The sequence below is a fragment of the Eptesicus fuscus genome, chromosome 14 (assembly GCF_027574615.1).
Source record: "Eptesicus fuscus isolate TK198812 chromosome 14, DD_ASM_mEF_20220401, whole genome shotgun sequence".
Taxonomy (NCBI): Eukaryota; Metazoa; Chordata; class Mammalia; order Chiroptera; family Vespertilionidae; genus Eptesicus; species Eptesicus fuscus.
This window is the reverse complement of record NC_072486.1, coordinates 8,977,362-9,001,221: the sequence shown is the minus strand read 5'-3', so window position 1 is coordinate 9,001,221 and position 23,860 is coordinate 8,977,362. Positions and strand designations below refer to the sequence as shown.

The 23,860-nt window shown below is 46.6% G+C and overlaps 1 protein-coding gene across 1 annotated transcript; it reads left to right on the top strand.

Moving 5' to 3' along the window:
- The first annotated feature begins 739 nt into the window (after positions 1 to 739).
- Positions 740 to 23,021, top strand: CHN2 (chimerin 2). The gene is made up of 7 exons (XM_008147663.3): positions 740 to 985; positions 11,046 to 11,130; positions 14,904 to 15,077; positions 16,303 to 16,380; positions 18,740 to 18,877; positions 20,449 to 20,554; positions 20,960 to 23,021. Exons 1-7 carry the CDS (start codon positions 740 to 742, stop codon positions 21,129 to 21,131), a joined length of 999 nt encoding a protein of 332 aa, XP_008145885.3. The 3' UTR covers positions 21,132 to 23,021.
- Positions 23,022 to 23,860: the final 839 nt, after the last annotated feature.

Sequence of the window (23,860 nt, the reverse complement as noted above, 5' to 3'; positions counted from 1 at the left end):
GAATCATCAGGGTTTAAAGGTTTAAAGTTCAGCCTAGGATGGGATTCAGAGCCCCAAAATAATTGGATGCAGCCTCAGGCTTTGAACATCGCAGCTAGTTGTGTGTGTGAGTGTGTGTATGCATGTATGAGTGTGCGTGCATGAGTGTAAGTGTGTATGTGAGTGTGTGTGAATGTCTGTGTGTGTGTATGTGAGTGTGTGTGAGTGTGTGTGTGAATGTCTATGTGAGTGTGTGTGTGAGAGTGTGTGTGTGAATGTCTATGTGTGAGTGTCTGTGAGAGTGTATGTGTGTGTGAATGCCTGTGTGAGTGTGTGTGTGTGAAAGTGTGTGTGTGTGTGAGTGTGTGTGTGAGAGTGTGAGTGTGTGTGTGTATGAAATATGCTAGCAAGCAGGAGAGGTCTCTCCTTGGCAGTGTGCTTGGCCCCAGGAATAGGGCTGCCTGCCCCGGCCTCCTCCATTGATTCTTCAGTGGCTGACTGGCTGCGGCATCTGGGGTTGCTGTGCACATGAATGTGCTATTGTTCCAGGCACACGTCGGCCTTAAGAAACAGCACAAAACAGGCCCGTCCTTATTCAGAGGCAGAGCCCGCTCCATCCCTCAATCCGGCCCTTCCAGGTCACATGCCTGAGGCCACTGCAGACGGGACAGAGGCAGCTGCCTCAAATCTGCTGCCTAACATTAGCCACCGCTCCCCAAACCTGTCAGCCCCCGCTTCCCAGCTCCACGGGGGACACACGATGTTCTCCCAGGAACTGTGGCTGGAAAATGAGAAAAAGTGTGCAGTGGTTCGGAAGCCTAAGCCGGGCAGGAAGCGGCAGGAGCTGCTGGCCGCGGCCTGGGGGGTGAAGGTGGGCGTGAAGGGCGGCTTTCTCTGGCCCCCTCTCAAACTCTTTGCCTGTCCACAGATCTCCTCCCTGGTCAGGAGGGCCGCCCTCACGCACAACGACAACCACTTCAACTATGAGAAGACACACAACTTTAAGGTAAGCCAACCTCTGCGTTCTTTCTTCTGTTCTGGGAGGGCGAGCGGACCAGGACAGTGTGTGGTTTCCATCGGGTCTCTGATGAGTGGCAGATGGAAGCTAAAGCGTCATGATGGGTGATTGCAGGAGAGCGACGACCCTTGCTCTCCACATGTAGCTACTTGCTTTGGATCTGACCTCACGGGCAACCTCAGAAAGCCTGTGCTTGATGCGGATGCCTGGAAACACCTCTGTGCACCTTAACTGAGTCCCGCAGAATTGGACCCATTGCCATGCCCAGGGAGGGAAAGACGGAGCATGCCCCGTCGGTGGCGTTGGAGACCTGGGGTCACCGCGCAGGGCTTCTCCGCGCAGGGTAGACAGGAGAATGGTGCTGTCTCCGAGCTAGTGGGCACAGTGGCCCGTTTCCCATTCTGTGTTTTGTCTTTTGTCGTCCCTCCTTTGGTCTGTGTGTAGACAGCTGTGACAGCAAGCGATGACGGGCGATACCGTCCAGTCGCTTCTGTTTGCCCTCTGTGTGCGGGCAGCACCCCGGCCGCCTGGCCGAGCTCCCCGGGGTCCCAGCCTTGATCCTGCTCCCCAGACCAAACAAAAAGATGCGGAGAGTTGGTGGGAGTTGCAGGGTTTTTCCCACGTGTGTTTACAAACTGGGAACACTGCTATCTGCGTTTCAGAGCGGCCCTGGTAGACATGGCCTGCCATCAGAAAATGATGGCTTGTTTCCTTTGCCCCAGAGTGATTTCCAAGAAGGGCTGCGGGGGGGGGGGGGGGGGGGGGTGGAGTGCTGGTGCCAGACTGCCTGCCCTGCCTGCCATGGTTTTTGGTGCATGAGAGCTGGGTGGCCTTGGAGGCTCTGCCCCAGCAAAGGGGCTGACGATTAGGAGGCTGGAGAGCGTGGAGACCCAGGATGAAAGAGGCAGGAGCGGCTAATTGTGAATTGCTTTTTAACTCTCCCTTCCTTTATGGCCCGCAGCCTGGTGGCTGTTGGAACCAGCACAGCCCTTTCAAATGTGTGTCTATTAAATCTACATTTGTGTCGCTGTGGTCCGTTCCCTGTGCTTCTGTTTTTAGAAAGCGAGCGGCTGGGGCATTTGCATGCTATAATGGAACTGGGGACTGGAATAGTTCAGCCCTCCGCATTTAGCGTGAGGGGGAAGAACTGCATTACAGGGCTCTTGACATTTCTCCCACCACCGAATAGTGACAGGTCTAATTTGGGGTATAAAAAGATTTTATGGTTTTTTTCTTTTTTCCTTTCCTGTTTTCTATCTTAATCTTCATTGATGTCTTTGCCTTAAGAAGGAATCTTTCTGACTTGGGGCAGAAATCCTGATCCTTTGCATCTTGTGGATACACTGCCATGGGTGGGAGGGTGGATCTTCTTGGACTTGCAAATTCTTTCCCTTCCTCTTGAAAATCCCAGTTCTTCTGGCTTTCGGAGACAATTGGAGTTATGCCTTATATGGTATGTGTTTGTATGGGACAGCTTCTCTCTCTGTCTCTCTGTCTCTCTCTGTCTCTCTGTCTCTCTCTCTCTCTCTCTCTCTCTCTCTCTATATATATATATATATATATATATATATATATACACACACACACACACACACACACACACACTCACACTGAGTAGCCAGATTATTATGATCTCTGAACACATAATAATCTGGCCACTCAGTGTATATCCTATATAATAAAAGGTGAATATGCAAATTGTCCCCTCGACCAGGAGTTCGACCAGCAGGCAGGCCAGCCAACCACCCATGTCCCCTCCCCCTGGCCAGGCTGGCCGGACCCCATCCATGCACAAATTCATGCACTGGGCCTCTATATATATATATATACTGCATTCAGAGTTCATAATAATCTGGCCACTCAATGTATATGTAGCTTGTGTGAAAAACATCATAAGCATAGGTAGTTGATTGATACTTTCAAAACTAATTTCAGTGTTTTAGTCTTAGGTCTATGAATGGGAAATGACATTTAAGACAAAAAGATCGTTGAGTCTTATTTTCCTAAATAGTCCTGTTGGCAACAAGTTCGGTATCAATTGCTTATCACTGGAAAAACACCAACAGCTTTTTACATGTTCACTTAAAAAGTCAGTGTCTACAATGGAATACTATGCTGCCATAAAAAAGAAGGAATTCTTATCATTTGCAGCAACCTGGATGGAATTAGAGAACATTATGCTAAGTGAAATAAGCCAGTCAATGAAAGAAAAATACCACATGATCTCACTCATTTATGGATAATAAAAAAAATTATAAACTGATGAACAAAAAGAGAGATACAGAGACAGTAAAGCATCAAATAGAATGTCAAATTACAGCGGGAAGGTTAGGGAGAGGTGGGGGAGATAAGAGATCAACCGAAGGACTTGTATGCATGCATATAAGCATTACCAATGGACACAAAACTCTGGGGGATGAGGGCATGTATGGGAGTGGGCGGGGGATAATGGTAAGATATGTACACATATAATACCTTCATAAAAAAAAAAGAAAAAAAAAGTGTCTGTTCCACGTGACTCCTTCTTACTAATAGCCACTGAGAGACGTCAAAGCAGGGAGCAGACCCGTTGTTAGAGAGGATGCTTGAGCCAGACAGGAGCAGTTCTCTTCTGCCGTTTAAATAGCGTCTTTGAGATGCAGCAGGCCCTTGAGGCGCTGTGTCAGTTGGTTGTGGCTTTCAATGGTACTGCCGGTGCCACTGTCCTTAAGAATGAGTGGCTGGAGCTGGAGCGGCGGTTCCCTCTGTCACTCCTTGCCCTTCCTCGTTCAGCCTCTCTTCACCCACCCCACCCCCATTTGTCTTTGGAAGAGCCTTCCAAAACCAGGGTTTTTTAGTAACAGGCCACTGAATAGAGCTGAAGAAAGAAAGTTCCATCAAAGGCCCCTGCCATTTGCTTGGAATTAGCGTAAAATTAAGACCTAAAACACAAACGTTTAATTTATGTTGACTTTTCATAGGCTTTATCCTGAAACATCCTTCATTTGTAATTGGGATGTCACTGGAAGGCATTCTGTGTATGGCACAAAGTAAGTGCTCAGTAAAAGGAACAAGCAGTCACGTTGTCGTGCTGAACAGCAAATAAGCCCTGCTAGGCCCTGTCAGGACTCTGGTCTAGCGGCTTCCTCGCAGAGGTTCCCATCTGCCAGCCAATCTTAATGCCTCACCCACAGGATTTTTTTGCCCCGTCAAGTCTGTTCCCCCAGCTAAAAAGGGATCCCCTGGCTCCCCCAGGTACCTCGTCAGGAGGGATGAATAGAAGCCCCCAACCCGGCAGGTCCAGGGTGGGAACTCCCTCTCCATTCTTTCAGAAAGCCCCCAGCCCCTGCTCCTGAGGACATGGCTACTGTCCTCGCGTTGGGAAGCGTGTCTAGGAAAAGCCACCATTCAGCTCAGGAAACAAAACTTTTGGAGGCAAATTCAAGTTGTGCCTCATTTTGTGCAATAATTTTGTACTTTGCCACGCTGTAGGCAGATGTTGCTATTTTAAACCCTAAATTCCCTGGGGTTACTTGTGCATCCTGGGCACTAAAAGGAATTTGTTGGAGGAATAATGAGGTTGACAGACTCCTCTCAAAAATGAACTGTTTGATACACAGGAAACCACTCATTACTTTACTCGCACTACGTCTGCATCTCTGTTCATCTGGCTGACTTAGGAGGCACTCTCCTATGAAAGGAGCAGCTCGCTTTTAGGTGGCCGACCCTCGTATCACCTACTGGCTGAACGCTAAAAATCTTTAGGCTGGCAGGCCCCGGAGCCCCCAGATCTGGATAACTGTCCTTCCCTCCCCACTTAGCACAGTGATGAGGCTGTGGCCAGCTTTGTATTCTGGCCATGACTTGAGCTTTGGCCAAGGGCTTAGTTCTCCTAGTCTCAGTTTCCTCATCTGTAAAATGGGAGCATTGTGAAGTTTATAGAATACCTATATCACTTATGGTCGCTGGCACCCAATACAGTTAGCTTCTCTCATTATTTTATTATCATCTTTTTGTGTCCCTCATTTCTCTTGTGATTTTGTGTTTAGCTTGAGCTAGCTGTCTCTGTATTTCTCATTTTCTATCCTGACTTGGCCATGCCTTTCTTCTTCCTATCACCTCCTTCTCCCTCTCTCATTAACCACATGTGAGAGAAAAATGGAAGGGTATTCCAGGCAGTGCAAGCGACAGGAGTGGAAACTTGGAGTCAGAAAGGAGGCAGGAGGGAACAGGGGGCAGAGAGGACCCCATCCTGGAGAGAGAGGGGCTCGCCCCTCATCTGGATGATCAACCGCGGCGGCCCAGTCACAGCGGACTCACCACCCTGGGCATTGTCTCTGCTCTGCCCACTCACGTTCTTAGCGGCCTTCCCAGGTCTGCATGTGTGTGGACATCACTGGCTCCTTCTGCCCAATTCCCTCCCTCCACCAGGCACTGCAGGGACACAGATGGAGAGCAGAGGTCCAGAAAGTTCGAAAGGTTAAGAGCAAACCACTCTACCCCAACCTTACCCCATGTCCCCCCAACCCCTGACCTTCCACCCCATCCCCACGTGTGGCAGATAACTCACTCCCCGCCCACAGGTGCCTCGTCCTGCGTTAGCACCTGTGTTAGTTGTGCTGCGTCCTTCCCCGCAGGTGGCCCTTGCCAGGGTCACCAGACTGTGCCAGGGAGACGGAGACTGTATCAAGGGGCGTCAGGCCAGCTCTCTTTCCCTGTCAGGCCGGAGGGCCTGGCTGTGCAGCGCTGCTCGGTTCATACATGGGGAGCCGGGGGCGGCACACACATGCCCAGTTACTCCTCTCGTCCCAGCTGCCTTTGTGCTGACTCTCAAGAGTGGCCCTGTCCAGCCAGAAGTGTGGTGGTTGCTCACCTTACCTTTTGTGTCCCCCACTATTGATAGGTGGGGCTGCCCTGTCCCCACGGTGCGCCCCTGCCATGTGCTCCTGCTCACAGGCCTCCCACCCATCAGGTGCCGGGACAGGACCGGTCAGGAGGCTGAGGGTGTCCGGGAGTGATGGCACCACCACCACCCACCTTGAGTTTGGGGGCTCATGTACGGTTTCTGGGCCCATCAGGGGTTTTCCTTCCGCTCAGTCTGGTGGTCACTTGCTCTGGGATGAGCCACGTTTGCCTCCCAGATGCCCACCCCTCTCTCCCCGTCCTCCTTGGGCTCATAGAAATATACAGCTCTTTGTCCCCAGTCATCTGCCTGCCTCACGGGGGCACAGGCAGAAATCGGCTTCAGCGATAGCTGTGGGTTTTATTCTGTTTCTTTTGCTTAATCATCAGAAAAGGCTGTTTGGGCAGAAACAAGTCTGGAACAACTGGAGGGAAAGGCACACTTCATCGCCTTGAATATAAACCGAGGGACTTGCCGTGAGGCGGGCATAAATGGGCTTGGGAATTGTGGCTTTATGAAGAAAATACGGTGTCTGCTCCCACAGTGCTGTGAAGAAGAGCCACTTTTTTATCTGCCTCCTACTGGAGCCTAACCCCACCATTATAATGCCCAGAAACTCCTTGTTTTCAAGAAATAGAACCCCTGGAAGCTGTCATAAGCTAAATGCGAGGCTATGGTGCAGGAGGGGCTCCTAGACCCCCAGGGACTACTCAGAACTCAGGAGGTAGGACACGGGAACTAGGAGTGTGCCTGGACCCAGCTTCTCCTTCTCCTCCCCCTCCCCGCTCCCTCCCACCATTCCATTGCTCTCTGCCCTCTGGATATCAGCCTCATTGATCTCTCCCTGCACAAGAATGTCTTAGTCCATATGGTCTGCAGAATATGGCTGATGATAACGCCCTGGTTTGTTTGTTTTTACCCTCACCTGAGGATATGTTTTTGTTGATTTTAGAGAGGAAGGGGAGAGAGAGAAACATTGATTAGTTGCCTCCTGTACACACCCCGACTGGGGCTCAAACCTGAAACCTAGGTGTGTGCCTTGACCGAGAATGGAACCCACAGCCTTTGGGTGAATGGGATGATGCTCCAACAACGGAGCCACCCGGCCAACATGCTCCCTGGTTTATATGTTACCAAACCAGCAACAAAGCCCCAGTCCCAGGCTTCCAGGGAGAGTCAGAATAGCGTGGCCTGGAGCAGGCATCTGCCCTGTTCAGGTCCCTCCAGCCCCTGTCAATGGCAGGTGGGGCTCCAGGATACCCAGGGTGGACGGTGCCCAGGCGATGAGTAAGGGAAGGAGTCCTCCCATGTAGATGGCCTAGGGAAGTCCGCTGTAGCCTTTTCCTCCTGGTTATTAATTTTGCACTGAGTCTTTTCTACGCCAGAGAACAGAGAATTCAAAGAGACTATTCGGAATGACTAACATGGCTGATTCTGCCATGTTACACCCAAAGGAACACTTCTTTTGTGTTTTGTTGGGAGGAAAATAAAGCACCAGTGATTCCTGTCGTATTAGCTGGGTGTCTCTGAAAGTTCTAACAAGAGGAAACTATTTAGACATGTAACTTTCAATCATCAAATATGGACTGAGGACTGATTATGCGCCAGGCACTGCCAGGTGCGAGGATGACGTATGTGACATAAGAATGCGACGTTGGCCCTAACCGGTTTGGCTCAGTGGATAGAGTGTCGGCCTGCGGACTGAAAGGTCCCAGGTTCGATTCCGGTCAAGGGCATGTACCTTGGTTGTGCACACATCCCCAGTAGGAGGTGTGCAGGAGGCAGCTGATCGATGTTTCTCTCTCATCGATGTTTCTAACTCTCTATCTCTCTCCCTCTCTATAAAAAATCAATAAAATATATTAAAAAAAAAAAAAAAAGAATGCGACCTTGTCCTCTCCTGGGTGGCTCTCTCCCAGGGGTTTTGCTCCCCGGGGACCTTGGCAATGTGTGCAGGCATTTCTGATTCTGTGTTTACTAATAGCTGAGCATGCCGCAGGCCCGGCCGGACCCCCTCCACGAGGAGTTGTCTGGTCCCAATATCAATAGTGATAAGATTGAGAATACTTGAAACAGACAATGGGGGTGGGAGAGGGGGCCTGGATGGCATTGAGCAGGGAAGTGTCAAAAAAAAAAAAAAAAAGTGTTGTACTGATGCCCTTCTATTCCTGAGAGGAAATTAGCTACCCAATGCAGGTGTCGCTTTAGGCAATGGGGCGATTCCCCAACAGCTGTGTGGCCCTCGATGTTGTAGAAATGAAACCCTATTTTAAATGCATGTGAAGAGCTTCTGAGCAGAGTTATCTGGGGCTCAGTGGTGCCCGGGCTGAGAAATAGGCTCTCCTCTGCGTCTGCGCAGCTGGCCTCGCAGGGACACGGGAACCTTCTGTTACCGACCAACCGGCTCCCCTCGGCTGGCTTTCTCACATCTGAGAAGGTTCACTTCAAGGCCAGCATCTCATCTGATCTTGCAAGACGGAGAAGTCCCAAGTTTAACCTAATTTCTCACAAGTTCAATGTCACGTGATTCTGGGAAACGCAGGAGAAACCCTTGGCTGAGGTTGGCGGCCAAGCGCTGCTGACGGCTGCCTACCCTCCACCTCCTCAGTGACCCGGGCAAAAGCCTGACCAGGTGACCTCCAAACCCAGTGACGTGGAGCTGGGAGCGACATCAGCCCCCTCCAGCCCCCTCCAGCCCCCTCCAGCCCCCTCCTCTATGCATATAAAGCAGCTAAGGAACTGCCTTTGACCTGCCTTTGACCCAGGGTCCTTTTGGAACCCAACTAAAAGAATAAAGTTCTCGTTTTCCATGTAGATGGCAACAGTGACAGACGGAGGTGATGCGGTTTCCGTCTCTACCAGTGATTCTCTACCAGGGCTCCTTTGTCCCAGGGCCACATTTCACAATGTCTGCAGGCATTTGCGGTGGTTTCAGCCCAGGTTTGCTGCCGGCATCCGGTGGGTAGAGGCCAAGGTCACTGCCAAACATCCTACAGTGCACCAAGATTTCCCCAGTCCCAAACCTTCAGAGTGCCAGGGCTGAGAAACCCGGATGTATGCTGATAAGAAAAAGCAAGATGTCTCAACTGTAGCACATCCTAAGCAGCTCCGTCTACAACCTGGGCTGAGCTGATTGTACGCTGGGCGGCACCTGCCTTGACCCATCGAAACATACTTGTTATGAAACCAGCAGGGATTACTGCCTTCCAGCCCCCACAGATGTGAGACAGATCTGAGACAGACACAGTGTCAGGTCAGGGGATGCTTCCTCAATGCCGAGCTTCTCCTTGACAATTCCTCTTGCTCTTGTTTTCACGAAATGGCCATTCCTGCGCTCTTTGTCCAACATCCCTTATCTCCTGCCTATCATTGTCTTCTGTGTGGTGTGGTTTCTGAATTCCAGGCAGACCAGGCCCCGTATAATAGCCTTGGGCAGACATTCTTCCTGTCTAGGGTATTTTCTTCCTGTCTGGGGTATTTTCGGTTCTGCCCTGAAGTTGGCAAAATGTTCTCTCTTTTTTTTTTTTTTTTCTGAAAAGATATTCTTGAAAATCAATAAACTTCAGCAAATGGAAAAAGCTGATTAGTGACTTTTCAAGATATGGGGTGTTTCGTTGGAATGGTTGACATAACAACTCAACCGGAAATAGCATGGGTTCGGAGAGCGTCCCAGCATTTACATGTAGGCTACTATTCAAAGAGTGTCCTTGTGGACCCAGAAGAAAACCGAACGCTCTATCAGCCGTGAAAATAAACAGTGGTCCATCACAAAGGGAAAGTAGGCAGTGGGCCTAAAATAATGTTGAACTCACTTGACGTTCCCCTCCGCCCCTTTTTGTTTGATCTCTGGGGGAATGTGTGGACACACAGAGCTAGTTGCTATTCCGAAGTGCCTGCCTGCATTTGTTTGGCTAGAGCCGTGGTCGGCAAACTGCGGCTCGCGAGCCACATGCCGCTCTTTGGCCCCTTGAGTGTGGCTCTTCCACAAAATACCACGGCCTGGGCGAGTCTATTTTGAAGAAGTGGTGTTAGGAGAAGTTTAAGTTTAAAAAATTTGGCTCTCAAAAGAAATTTCAATCGTTGTACTGTTGATATTTCGCTCTGTTGACTAATGAGTTTGCCGACCACTGGGCTAGAGAAATGAGATCACAGGCAGTGGGGATATATTGACGGGAAAGGATATTGGTAATTATGGGTGAGGCTAATCAGCATTAAATGTAATTTTGATATGTTTAATTATTTTTTTAATATTGGCAAAAAGGGACATTTCAGAAAATCTATGAGTAGCGTATCATATATTTCCTGAGCGTTGAGTCAGTTTTTCATTTGGTCAATGTGTAGTAAACATAGTAGCTACCCTCCTCATTTCTAAATATTGCATTTTCATTTTTACCCCAAGGTATGGAGGTATTTCCCATGCAATTTCTTTATCCACTAGAGATATTCCAGAGAAGAATTTAGTCACTTTTTTTTTTTTTTTGCATGACCTAAAAGAAAAGAATGTCTTTCAAAAACCAAGGGCACCGCCATTGGCTTTCGGCTACGCTATTTTCGCTTCTTAGAATGTTTTCCCAAGTACTCTGCCTCCCCAGTCAGCACTATCACTTCCCCAGCAGCTCAGTGTTTCCCAGCCTGGTGAACTCCTATCCATCCTTCAAAACCCAGTTCAAATATCCCTTTCCCCAGCCTTCTCAGAAGCATGTGTTATTCTCTCCAGCACACTACCGTAGGGTAATTGTTTCTGCGGCCTATTTATTCTTGTAGATGAGTTCCTTGAAGGCAGGGAGGTCTGGGCTCCTCCAGTCTATTTTGACTTTGTATCTTTGTGGACTTCTACAGTGCCAGGTTCAAAATAGGCAGGCAGCATGTAAATGAGTGAATAATGAATGAGAGGGTGACAGGTGGATGAAATAACAATAATTCACCTCTCTGACATCCTTCCCCTAATATGTAATGCCACACATGTAGGATGTTCAAAGATCAAAGCACATCTCTGTTCTCTCTGGTCCATTTGCAACTCCGCCTCCCTGGAGAGAACAGGCCCAGCGAGGGATGCTCACTCCCACTAAGGCCTTTGCATCTTGACTTCGTGCATCTGTTGCATAACTGAGGCCGTCTGCCCCCCGATCGACTGACTTTTCTGACGCTCTTCTTTTTGGATCACAGGTCCACACATTCCGAGGCCCGCACTGGTGTGAATACTGTGCCAACTTCATGTGGGGGCTCATCGCCCAAGGGGTCCGGTGCTCAGGTAGACATGGAACTTTCTTTATCCTTCTTCCATTTATATAAACTGCCACCATGTTGAGCTGGAGGGCAACTCTCCAGAGCTGGGAAATAGGCCCAGATTAGCTCAAAAGTCTAGCTTTCTGGAAGTTTCGAGGCATCCTTTTAGGTATTTGCTAGAGTGGACAGGAATGTCTTGTTTATGTAAGACAAGAAAAATGCAAGCAGATACACTTCTGTAGGCACCTACCTGCCTCCCCAAATAGGCAGGATTCCTTAAAAGAAAACAAAATTAATTCCAGTGGAATCATATAGATAGAAAAACCACATTTCTTTGTCATTCCCACTTTACTACAAAAGAAAGGGCATGAAAATAATAATACTGGAGAACATTGATCACATACCAGGCACTGAGCTAAGCATTTTCTATTTATCATGCCAATTAGCCTCATCAACAGATCTTAGGGGAGATGCAATTATTCTCCCCATTAAATAGATGAAGAAACTGAGGCTTACAGATGATTGTTAATTGCCCTTGGCCACATACTAAGCAGTGAAACATTGATTTGGCGCCAGAGCCCATGCTCAGAATTTTTCTGCCATCAGATAACAATGAGACCTTGATTTGATATCACATAGTTTCAAAGCGTTTTGAAACCCTAGGTGTTTTTCTACCTAGACCTGGACTCACACACCCATTGCTAACAGCACACAACACATCTTGTTAAGATACATCTAACAAAAAAAAAGCAAAGAATTGCCAAGTTAATGTGTGATTCGGCTTCCTAAGTCATCTTGCCATGCTTTTTCTGGCAAGCAGTTCAGGCTGGGAGCAAGAGCAGCCTCCTGTGGTATATCGATTGGGTTTCCACCAACACAGTGACTGACATTTTCCTTGCTAGGGTGAGATTTAAAAACAGAATTCTTATGAAGCATTTAAAATAAAATAAGGTAATGACACTACGTTACCATGATCTGTTGTTTCCCCATACTGCCTGTTTGGGCTCACAGGATCATGGGATTTTAAATCCTTTCTCTACTGGAAAGAGGCAATCTTAGCTTCTGCAGTGTAGACACAGCAATCACCGGTGGTGATGCCTAGAGGGTTCATGTAAGTGCTCATGTATGTCTGTTAGCTCCACCTGTCCCCGCCCCGCATCCATGAGACAAGCAGTAAACATAGGATCAAAGCAGTCTTTCCAGAAATGGCCCAGATACTCCCATTAACACAAAAGACTCACCGAGAGCTGCAAAGCACCTCCCAGCTGAACCCCTAAGCAAAGGGGTGGACTATCTGAAGTGTTCAGTGGTATTAATTCAGCCTGCCTGCTTATACCCACCAAACACATCCCTAATTGCTGGTATTATCCAATTTCAGCAAGAAATGTGTCCAAAGTCAATATTATGAAAACAAAACTCTGGGATTTAGATTAGCATTGAACAGCAAATTTCTCTGGGATAAAAGGGTGTTTCTCTCCAGTGGCCACCCTATAGCCTCATACTTCCCCTGAGCAGCAGGAAATCTGTAAACTGATCACTAAAGGTTAAAAGAACAATCCTTGCTGCTCAACTCTCCATATTTTACATATTTTAAACATTTTAAAATGAAACACACTTCATTTTCAGCATATGGAAATGTATTCGTTTGCAAAACCTGAATATTTTTCTATTTGTTATAAAACGTCTTCATTTTAATAAAATGTCTTCATTTTAATAAAATATCAGGACTTAATTCTACATAAACACTGTTGCTTCAGATATTAACATGAAGTGTATAAGGAAATTAAGAACAGAGTTATTATGTCAGCCAGCATTTCCACTTCTGGCTGTCTACCCCACAGAGCTGAAAGCAGCCGCTCAAACAGGTCTTTGCACACCTGTGTTTAGGGCAGCATTTTTCACAATAGCCAGAAGATAGCGGCGGCCCAGCAATGGGTGAATGGATAAACAAGATGTGGTCTATCCGTACAATGGAATATTATAGGAGATCCTGTCATATGTTACAATATGAATGAACCTGGAGGTCATTGTGCTGAGTGAAATAAGCCAGTCAGAAAAGGACAAATACCGTATGATTCCCCTTATGTGAGACAACTAAAGTAGCCACGTTCAGAGACAGAAAGTAGAACGTGGTTGCCAGGGGCCAGGGGAAGAAGGGTCTGGGGAATTCATATTTAATGAGTACAGAGTTTCCGTTTGGGAAAATGAAAAATATTTTGGAGATGGATGGTGGTGATGTTGGCACACAATGTAAAGGTGCTTAAGACCACTGAACTGTACACTTAAAAATGGTTAAAATGGTGGATTTTGTGTATTGTATCTTTTACCCTAGTTTTTCCAAATTGTTTCAAATGATGTTTGTAAAGATAGTAAAAATAATGAAATAACTTAAGAACAGCTAAGCAGGTATCCTTGTGTTTTCTATCATCGTATTTGCGATTTCCTTGATTGAATTCTCATGTAGTGTCCATCACACCCCAGATATTAGCTTATCTGATCCTCATGGTAACCCTACCAGTAAGTCTATTTTATCCTCATTTTAGAAAAGAGGAACCAAGCAAGAAGACCAACCAATTCTGTTTAGTTCAGTTGGCCAAAATTTGCATCTACCAAGTAGATTTATCAAAGTATTATTGAAGTTCCCTTGAGCTTTGGTGACGTTCTCATGTTGATGAAGCGGAAATGAATGAGAATGGTTTTACCTTTGGAAGAAGGGCAGACAGGCAGAGAGAACTTGGCCGGTAAACATTACATAAAGATCATCTAGTGATTTCCAAAAATAATTTTTGATGATTTTACAAAAGTTTAGATCCTCTCAAATCCTTGGTGTTGTTATGTGCTTTTTTCGTAAAGCCATTGATTATAATATTTGTCATATGTGTAATATAAATATCTTAGAATGTAGTATATCATTATTATTGTTTTTCTTTATACCTAGAAAGACAAGTAATATTAGAAGGCACTTTGAATAAGCAGCACATCAACTGTGAACAACTTCAACATTAAATTTTTATTTTCCAGCGTGTACACTGGTCTCTGTTATTGTTTGAGAAATTCCATCAGTGGATCCCAACTGCTTGCGAGGCTTTGCTATACTCACAATGTGTTCAGTGAACTTGAAAGCCCCTTTTCAGCTTTGGATCTTGATATGAGCTTTATAAATAATTACTTTCATCATCACATTTCATGGCATTGCTCTGCATTGTAAGCCCTCCGGTACTCCCACTGGTGTCCAGTGAGGCATCATCTCCCCTCGCAGGTGTCAAAATAAGGCAAGCGGCAGGAACATGGCCTGCCCACTGCCCACCAGGAGGAAGAGAGTGGAAACTGTGGGCGCCTCTCCAGGAAGGGGTTCGCAGAGAGAGTAATCTTGTCTCCCCCAAGAGGAGCATCCAGGACTTAAGAGAAACGACTGAGCAAAAGGCCTACGGGCCCGCTATGAGCCAGGACTAGCTCTGAGACTCCACACCCAAAAGCCCACATGTGGCCACAAAGGTCCCAGGCCCAAGAGGGAAAGAAACATGCAAACCATCTGGCTAATGACCAGTTCTATCCCGGTGAGATTAGTCCAGCAGCAGAAAAAGCTTCACGAGAAAAAATGAATTATGTCAGAGTTTCCCGAATACATTCAGGCTTCACACCCACTGGATGGCGAGGACCACCTCTGAGTGGGGTGGACGCTCCAGGGAGATACAGCAAACCCTTGGCTGTTTTCACCGTTTATTTTTGGTAACGTGTCATTTGTGCTGGGCTTTGACCAAAGGGCAGGGCAGGCTAATGTGGCTTCTTTGTTTACAGACTGCGGGCTGAACGTCCACAAGCAGTGTTCCAAGCACGTTCCCAACGACTGTCAGCCGGACCTCAAGAGGATCAAGAAGGTGTACTGCTGTGACCTGACCACCCTGGTGAAGGCGCACAACGCCCAGAGGCCCATGGTGGTGGACATATGCATCCGGGAAATCGAAGCAAGAGGTTGGGAAAAGGCTCCTTGATAGAAGGATTTGATTTTTACTGTTGCCAAGGAAACTTTCTTAGAATCGTTAAATGGACTCTCCACTGTTGATGTAGGAAAAATCGTCTGCTTAGGCTCACGTGCCACATGCGTGCACCCACACACACAAACTAAATCAATTTCTGTTTCATTCATAAACTCTTCATGTGTGAAGCGCTTCCATGTATGCATTCAGCACATGCTTGCTGAGCATTTATCATGAGCTACACATTGAATATATAAAAGGCACGTTTATTTGAAGGTATATAATTAAATTAATCATATGTAAACATTTAACATATTGTCATATTTGGAATATATAAAGGCTATAAATTTGTGTTCGTTTTTAAATGTTCAATTACAGTTGACATTCAATGTCATTAGTTTCAGGCTTATAGCATAGTGATTAGACATTCGTATACCTTACAAAATGATTCCCCCAATCAATCTATACACCTGCACCATACACAGTAATTACAATATTTTTCAAACTTTTTTATTTGTTTCAGAAAGGAAGGGAGAGGGAGAGAAAGATGGAAACCTCAATAATGAGAGAGGATCACTGATTGGCTGCCTCCTGCACACCCCACACTGGGGATTGAACCCGAAACCCAGGCATATGCCCTGACTGGGAATCGAACCATGACCTCCTGGTTCATAGGTCGACGCTCAACCACTGAGCCACGCTGGCTGGGCTACAATATTTTTTTACTACATTCCCTGTGCTGTGCTTTACTTCCCTGTGACTATTTTGTAACTGTAAAAGGCTATAACATTGGGCTGTTTCAACAAAATCAGGATAATACGTATCTCACACCTGCACACATTGATGTGTGTGGCACATGGACTAAGATGATGTTGAAGCGAAAGCAAGTAGCTGCCTGAGGCAGTGCAATGGCATCCAGCAGTCTGATGAACAAAACAAGCAGGAGATCATGTTGATGAGAATCGTAAACATGGGTTCGCTTTGCAAAGCCAGGCGGGAAGAAGCCCGGATCACCGAGGTCTCTGCCATCCCGCAGCAAATGAAGACCTGTGGGCGGAAAGGGAGACAGACAAGTCAAAGTGCCGATGGAACAGTGGGTGATGCAGAAGCACTGACGATTTTGCTCACTTCCTGATAGCACACAGAGCAGATATGAAATTAGAGTGGTTCTTAGATGTTGCTGGAAGCTGGCTGAAGTCTCCCTGTCTCTTTTTTAACAGGATTAAAGTCGGAAGGACTTTACAGGGTCTCCGGGTTCACAGAACACATCGAAGATGTCAAAATGGCATTTGACAGAGGTGGGCTTGAGCCTTCTTTTTTATTTAATCCTCACCGGAGGATACTTTTTCCATTGATCTTTAAAGAGCGAGTGGAATAGAGGGAGGAGGGGGAGGGGAGGGAGAAAGAGAGAGAGAGAGAGAGAGAAACATCAATGTGAGATAAATGCATCAATTGGTAGCCTACCTTATGAGCCCCGACCAGGCCAGGGATCCAATCTTGCAACTACTAGTTAGGTAAATGCCCTTGACCGGAAATGGAACCTATGACCCTTCGGTCCGTGGGCTGACACTACCCGCTGAGCAAAACTGGCCATAGCATGAGCTTGAAAGCCAGCTGACATTTTAGTGCCCTGTCTTTGGGAACCAGATTTTATTCATGCTGAGACTGGGGTTTCCGGGTTACTGAGAGCTGTTCTTCAGGAAGCCAAGGAGTAATGGTTTACAAATCTGCTTGTACTCTGCCTCTCTGGGGATTACTTTTATTAACTGTGGACAAGTGACCACACAAGGAAGTGAGTTTAAAATACTCCTTGAATGAATGGGCAGCCAACATTTGGTGCCATTAAATTCTTGTGTTGATTGCCCAACACTTACGGTTACTCCCCTGGCACCAGGATATCCTCTGTCTCCCCATCTCAGGTTCCTGTTGACTCTTCTCCTTCTCCCGAAGCTCCAAACAAGAGAGCAGAAGGGAGGGAGTGGGGTCCCCCATGCAGTGAATTTGGAGAAGCCAGTGGAGGTTTAGGAGGTAACTCCTTTTGTTCCTTATGACTGTCATATGCTCCCCAGGCCATGTGACACAGTCATAAGGGAACTTTTTAAAAATGCAGATCACCACAGCCCATTCTGGGGACTCATTTAGAAAGCTGGGTGAGCCCAAAATTCTGTATTTCTAATGAATAATCCAATGAATACTGGTGCAGCCAGTGGAGGGATGGAACCTAGCCCGCTAGCTAGAACCTCCACTCTCTAGAATAGTATCCACGGTCCCTGATGACCTGGCTGCCCCGTCTGTTCAAGCTCATGGCCAGTTCCTCCTCCCTGTACACTTTGCACCCCAGCAACACGAAATCTATCTTACCGTTTCCACGGGCAAGCCCCTCGGCCCACGTCGCTCTGTCCATCTATAATGCGCTCACATCTCTGCCTGGAAACACTTCCCATTCATCGGATGTCAGCCTGTCCTTCCTCTTTCCTGAATCCTCTCTGACCGCCTGCCCCACGCTGACCTACGAGTTCCATTTCCTTTCCTATGCTCCCCTCCCTGTTTCCACATGTCTCCAGCACAGCAGTCTTCCAGTCTCCTTGCAGCTGTTGAGTGGCATGCCTGACTCCCAATCTGACTAGAGCTGTTAGAGGGAGTGTGCCTTGTCTTATTTAGCTCACTGGGGCTTAAGAGTGCCTGGCACACGGTAGATTCTCAATACATGTTTGTAAAATATGTAAATGGGACCGTGTGGCATATCTGCTACACTCTCACTGTTTTCTGGGCATCAGCTTTTTTTATCCTGAGAACCAGATTTGCTCAAGCATTTCTTCTTTCAATGCTCTATATAAAAGAAAATGCAAATAGTCTCTCAATAAAACAGATTTTATTCAAAAACATTTGCTAGTATGTGCCAATTAAATTGGACTGATAGTTGCTAAGGGTAAAACAAAAAGTCAAGCCGAAACCGGTTTGGCTCAGTGGATAGAGTGTCGGCCTGCGGACTCAAGGGTCCCGGGTTCGATTCCGGTCAAGGGCATGTACCTTGGTTGCGGGCACATCCCCAGTGGGTGATGTGCAAGAGGCAGCTGATCGATGTTTCTCTCTCATCGATGTTTCTAACTCTCTATCCCTCTCTCTTCCTCTCTGTAAAAAAATCAATAAAATATATTTTAAACAAAAAGTCAAAAATTCCTTGAGAATGATTGTAAAAATGGTAAGAAATATAATATTGCCTGAAAGAGTCAATAGAAACCAAAGATATTCAACAGTTATTTTGTGTATATCATCTTCAAATCCAAGTTCAAAAAATATTGGTGGAACTATTTAAGGACTTCTTGATTTTTTTTATTACAAATTTGGTTGTTACTGTATTCTATTATGAATCTGGATATAATCCAGAATTTGAATTTTGGACTAAATGTCTACTTAGCAAATAACCATGAGCTGGGCCCCAAATAACCTATTTCACTACCCTTTCTGGCTACACTAAACCCTCAGACCCAAAATCCCTCTCACCAAACTCCTTTGTGTTACTCCCTGCACCTCAGCGTGATTGGAAGCAGTCCGCTGAGACTTATAAGGGAGCATTCGTTGGATTTTATTTTCCTTCCTGGGCATGCTTTAACTTGGTAAAATCAGCTCCTAATTAATTGATTGATTGTTTTTCAGATGGTGAAAAGGTAGACATATCTGCCAACCTCTACCCAGACATAAACATCATCACTGGAGCCCTTAAACTGTATTTCAGAGACTTACCCATTCCTGTCATCACCTATGATACCTATTCCAAATTTATAGAAGCAGCAAGTAAGTATTGAGAACTAATTTTTCATTTGTATCAAATGTTTAAGTACAATGCTTTTGAATTCAAGAGCATTCAAACTCAGAGCTGTTTAAATTATTGCCTGAGCGGCTTGCTTTGCAATTGACCACAATGGCACAGTTCGTGGGAAAGCAGGCATCGTGCCCCAGCTGAGTGGAGCCAGTACCAGGACAACTCGGCTGAGCTGAAGCCGCATGCCAGCCAGCTGTCTCTGCCCATCAGCCCGTCTGTGCCGGGAACCTGTGCAGGCCTACTCTGTTAGACGTTGGAAGCAAGAATGTGTCTGCAGTAGAAAAATTAGGTGTTCTTCAATGAGGACTAGAGATTAGCTGCTTTCATCATTGGGTAGAATGCTGTTGCTAAGCGATTATAATCATACCCCAAGTTTTTCCCATTGATGCTGTTCAAAATTAACAATAGGCCAAGTGCTGTGCTAGGAACTCTCATCAGTGTCCTCTAGTTTTATCTTATCTACCTGATGAAGCCAATATTACAGTCCCATTTTACAGAGGAGGAGAGCAAGGCTCACAGGTCTAGGAATGGAGCACCAGCCTTGGTCGTCCATCAGCCCCCGGTTGTTCATTCTGTGTTTGGCACACTGGGCCACTGTTGTTGAGAGAGAGGATCACAGTGGTGAAGGGGGCAGAGGGGAGGTAGGGGTCTACACTTGGCCTTGGAACATAGTGAGAAAGGGATTCAGATGCTGGGATGCATGGCATAGATGCCAAGCCCATTTTGAAGACGTTTTATAAAAACGTATCATCTTGAGGTATGTGCTACTAAGCATGTAACGAGTCAGGGATCCATGCACTTTGCAGAGGAGCTGTGGCCCTGCTTCCTGGTAGGAGCATCCTTCCTTCCTGGGTCCTGGTGGTCCTGAGTAGAGAAGGTTCCAGCAGCGGGGTCTCCTCCGTCGCAGGAGGAATGACGTGAGAGCTTTCTGTGGGTGGCTGCCAGAGACCTAAAAAGCAGAGCACGAATGCTTCCTCCCATGGTCATGTGCCTCGTATCCACTTCCTAACCTGGACTGCACACCAGGGTTCACCGTGCCAACACTTTGGTGAAAAGCGCCACTAATGCAGGCTGAGTTGCCTGGCTCATCGGCTAGCGCCCTTGCCAATTATAAAGTTGCTCAGTTCTGGAAGCCTGCCAGGAAGGACTTCATTAGACAACTTTACGGGAACGCTACCAAGTGAGGTCTGGTGTAAATTAAAGCTGGTGGTGGTGAGATTTCTAGCAGATCCACCATTGAGAAGAAGCTGGGCAAAGCCCCATCCGTGCGGGCGCCAATTGTACGCATCTGCAGGCTGCAGACTCCGGGAGGGCCAGCCTCTGCCCCCCACCCAGTGGGCATGCAATACCCACATGGGGCCCGGCCTCAAACCCTTTCTGGAACGAGGCAGGACACGAGCAAATTCATTACTTTCAGTGAAATGTTGCCTGAAGGTGCATGAACTTATTAGACTTCCCCTCCGTCTGTAGCCTAACCTCTTACACCGCTGCAAACTCGAGTGCCGCGGGCTGCACTGACATTCCTCCTGTGTGACCCTCACAGAAATCGCCAACGCAGACGAGAGGCTAGAAGCCGTCCACGAGGTGTTGATGCTGCTGCCTCCCGCCCACTATGAGACCCTCCGGTACCTGATGATCCACCTGAAGAAGTAAGCTCAGGCCTCCTGCCGCCTCCTCCGCGAACCCCGCCTAGACTCAACCCTCCGTGCACTGTGGGTCAGCTAGCAACCCGCCCCTTCAGACCCTGTTCTCCCAATGGCAGTTTCACGATTCCCCAGGAAGAAGGACTGATTTTCTGATTTTCAAGATTGTGTCTCTGTCAGACTCCCTTCGTAATTCACTTGCACTGGCTGAGCCAATGTCCATAATCTAAAAAGAAGAAACAATTAGAAAATGATCCCTTTAAAAACGCTTTTCTGTCCTTCTCATTCTTAATTTTCTTTTGCAATTTTCCAAACCAGAGAAGTTCTTGGGGGCATACGTGCGTCATCCGCAGGAAAGTATGTGCACAAGTTGATATGATGGATGTCTCTGTGTCTGTGTGTGCCTTGCAGGGTGACTATGAATGAAAAGGACAATTTCATGAACGCCGAGAACCTGGGGATCGTGTTTGGGCCCACCCTGATGAGGCCCCCCGAGGACAGCATGCTCACCACCCTCCATGACATGCGGTACCAAAAGCTGATTGTGCAGATTCTAATAGAAAACGAAGACGTTTTGTTTTAACCACCAGGGAAATGGGCTGGATGGCCCCAGGCCCATGGAAGTTCAGAAGGCTCAAGGAATAAAAACGCTTCTTTCACTTGATTTGTTTTCCAAACAAGTGACAGAATGTCCTGGACCGCAACGGATGGCCCCGTCGGCTCCTGTGTCTCATAGACACTCGCTTCCTCCACGTGAGAACAGCGCGGGCGAGGGTGAGAGAACGCCCTCCCTGGGGCCTTCGCCGTGCCTCGTATGTATGTCTGTTTTGCTGGAAGAGTGATTAATAAATCTTTCTTTAACTTATTAAAAAAAAACAATGTAGACCTTTATACTTCAGGTTTATCAGTAATAAAAGGGAACTTCATTCAGAGAGGTACTTGATACAGTTAAACATTTTCCACTTACGAAAAGAAAGACAATTCTATATGTTAAATGTTAAATGAGACTTATATTGTAAAATGGATTTTTATTTTAGCTGCAAGAATGTTCCTTTATTTTAGCAAATAGAACTCAATGCAGTGCATTGATTATCGCCCAGTGTACCTTGTCCTGCCTTCGTGCTGTGATCCCTGCGGAAGTTTACCATGAATGCAGTATTATCTTGACATACCTCCGTCCTTATCAGTGCTTTCCAGTGAAACTTCACCTGTTGCCTGTGTCCCTGCTTTGGATCCTTTCTGCTGTTAAGCACTGGCATTGTGCTATCGTATGGTATATGTTTATAGCAATTGTAAGAATGGTCTGGAACCGTGGTCAGCAAACTGCGGCTCACAAGCCACATGCGGCTCTTTGGCCCCTTGAGTTTTTAGCAAAGGCCAGCTTAGGAGTACTCTAATTACGTTAATAACAATGTACCTACCTATACAGTTTAAGTTTAAAAAATTTGGCTCTCAAAAGAAATTTCAATCGTTATACTGTTGATATTTGGTTCTGTTGACTGATGAGTTTGCCGACCACTGGTCTGGAACATCCACAAACTTTCTTCCCATAAAAATTTCGTAAAGTCTCAAAGTCTGTTTGGAATTGATCATGGTCTTTCCATATCATGTGTGCATACTCCAGAACATGCAGCATGCAGCCGTTTTACATCTGGTCATTTGGCCACACTGGTTGCATCTGGGCTGTATAGAAAGTTAGCATTTTTTTCCCCTTTTCTTTGCAGGCAAGCACTCAGAGTTCATCTGTTAATGCCAAATTGTATTTTTGCCACATTTCTGCATTTATGAAAAGCGAATCTGCAGGATAATTGCTGATTTTCTTTTCATTTTTGTTTTATAAACAAGCCTATTTTTCAAAGTAAGAATGAATGAGTTTGGTTTCCATCAATATTTGTTCCTCTTTGATCAAAGTAGCTCTGTATGGGTAATAATTTAATATGATTTTATTACTACAGTTCTGATTGGTTATATTTATCTTAGCATGAGCTTTTCACACCAAGATTTCTATATTTTGTAACATAGGGAAAATATTTAAAACATCAAAAACTGTACATCTCGATTTTTTCCCCCTTCAGTCTTTTCCTCCAATTGTCTGAGATGATTTATACAATTACTCACCTGTGTTGTTTTGGGGTGACCAGGAGAAAATTAATGTGACAAGGGGGTTGGAAGGAGGAGGCAGCAGCGTGGTCGCCGGGCAAGTCCCCGGATGGACTCCTGGGTACAAGGGGGAGAAAGCACTTCTGCTAGGTCCCTGCTATCCTGGTTCATCCCAGCTGTACAGATTGGTTTGTGGTAGCTGATGTACTTCTTGATACTGTCAAAAATTATCTGGAAATGGTTTTATTTTGTGAAGTGGACAATACTTTGTAATTTATGATCATGTAAATGGAAGGAAAGGAATTAAATGCATTCAATTCTTCTGTCTATCATTTTGGAGTATGCATAAGAAATCCGTGGCGGGAAGTGGTGCGGGTGGAGGTAGACAAAATATTCTGCGAAGTTTGTTCCCAGATGAATTTTGGCAATAAAGTTTCTGTTCTTACCAAACACAAACATCCCACTGAGTCCCCAGCTCGCTGCCCCCTCCCTCGCCAGCTTCCCCGTGCAGAGCCTGCTTGAGATGAAATTCCAGTGGCCCACTCATTCACTGAGAGATAGGACCTTTACAGCCAATCACTCTAGGACACTTACTGGAGGACAGAAGAAAAGTTTTGGAGCCAGAAAGACTCAAGTTCAAATCCCAGCTCTGCCTGTTATCCGATGCATGCATACGATCTTGGGAATGAATTTGCTCACCTGAAAAACCAGGGGAAATGTTCTGAGAGTGATGTCTTGGGTGAAACGATGATCTAAAATAATTAGTAATAGTTGTTTCTTATTGTTATCACTATTTTAAGAGCGATGGCTTAGAAGGAGAAAGGATATAACATGGAGGAGGGGAAGGAAGAAGCATAAGACGAGAAGGATTTGGCCCAGGTTAAATCCACGTCCAGGTAATTACAGGGGTATTATAACAGGGCTCTCTGATGTGTAACGAGGTTCATTTGACTCCCTTTCTTGAACACGATGGCAACACTTGATCCCCTCGAGCTTGCTTTCGCCTCGAGCCTGCTCACCCAGGCCTATCTTCCCCGCCATCTGGCAGCCTGGCGTGTCCTCTTACCTGGCTTGAAACTCCTGCCATTGGGATAACTCCAGCAGTTACATCTGGAGGGAGTCAGCATCATTTCCAGAAGCCCACTGTTAAATCGTCCACGGGTGTGTTGTGGGAGGTGGGACAGGGACAGGTTGGGTGGGGGAGGACCCTTT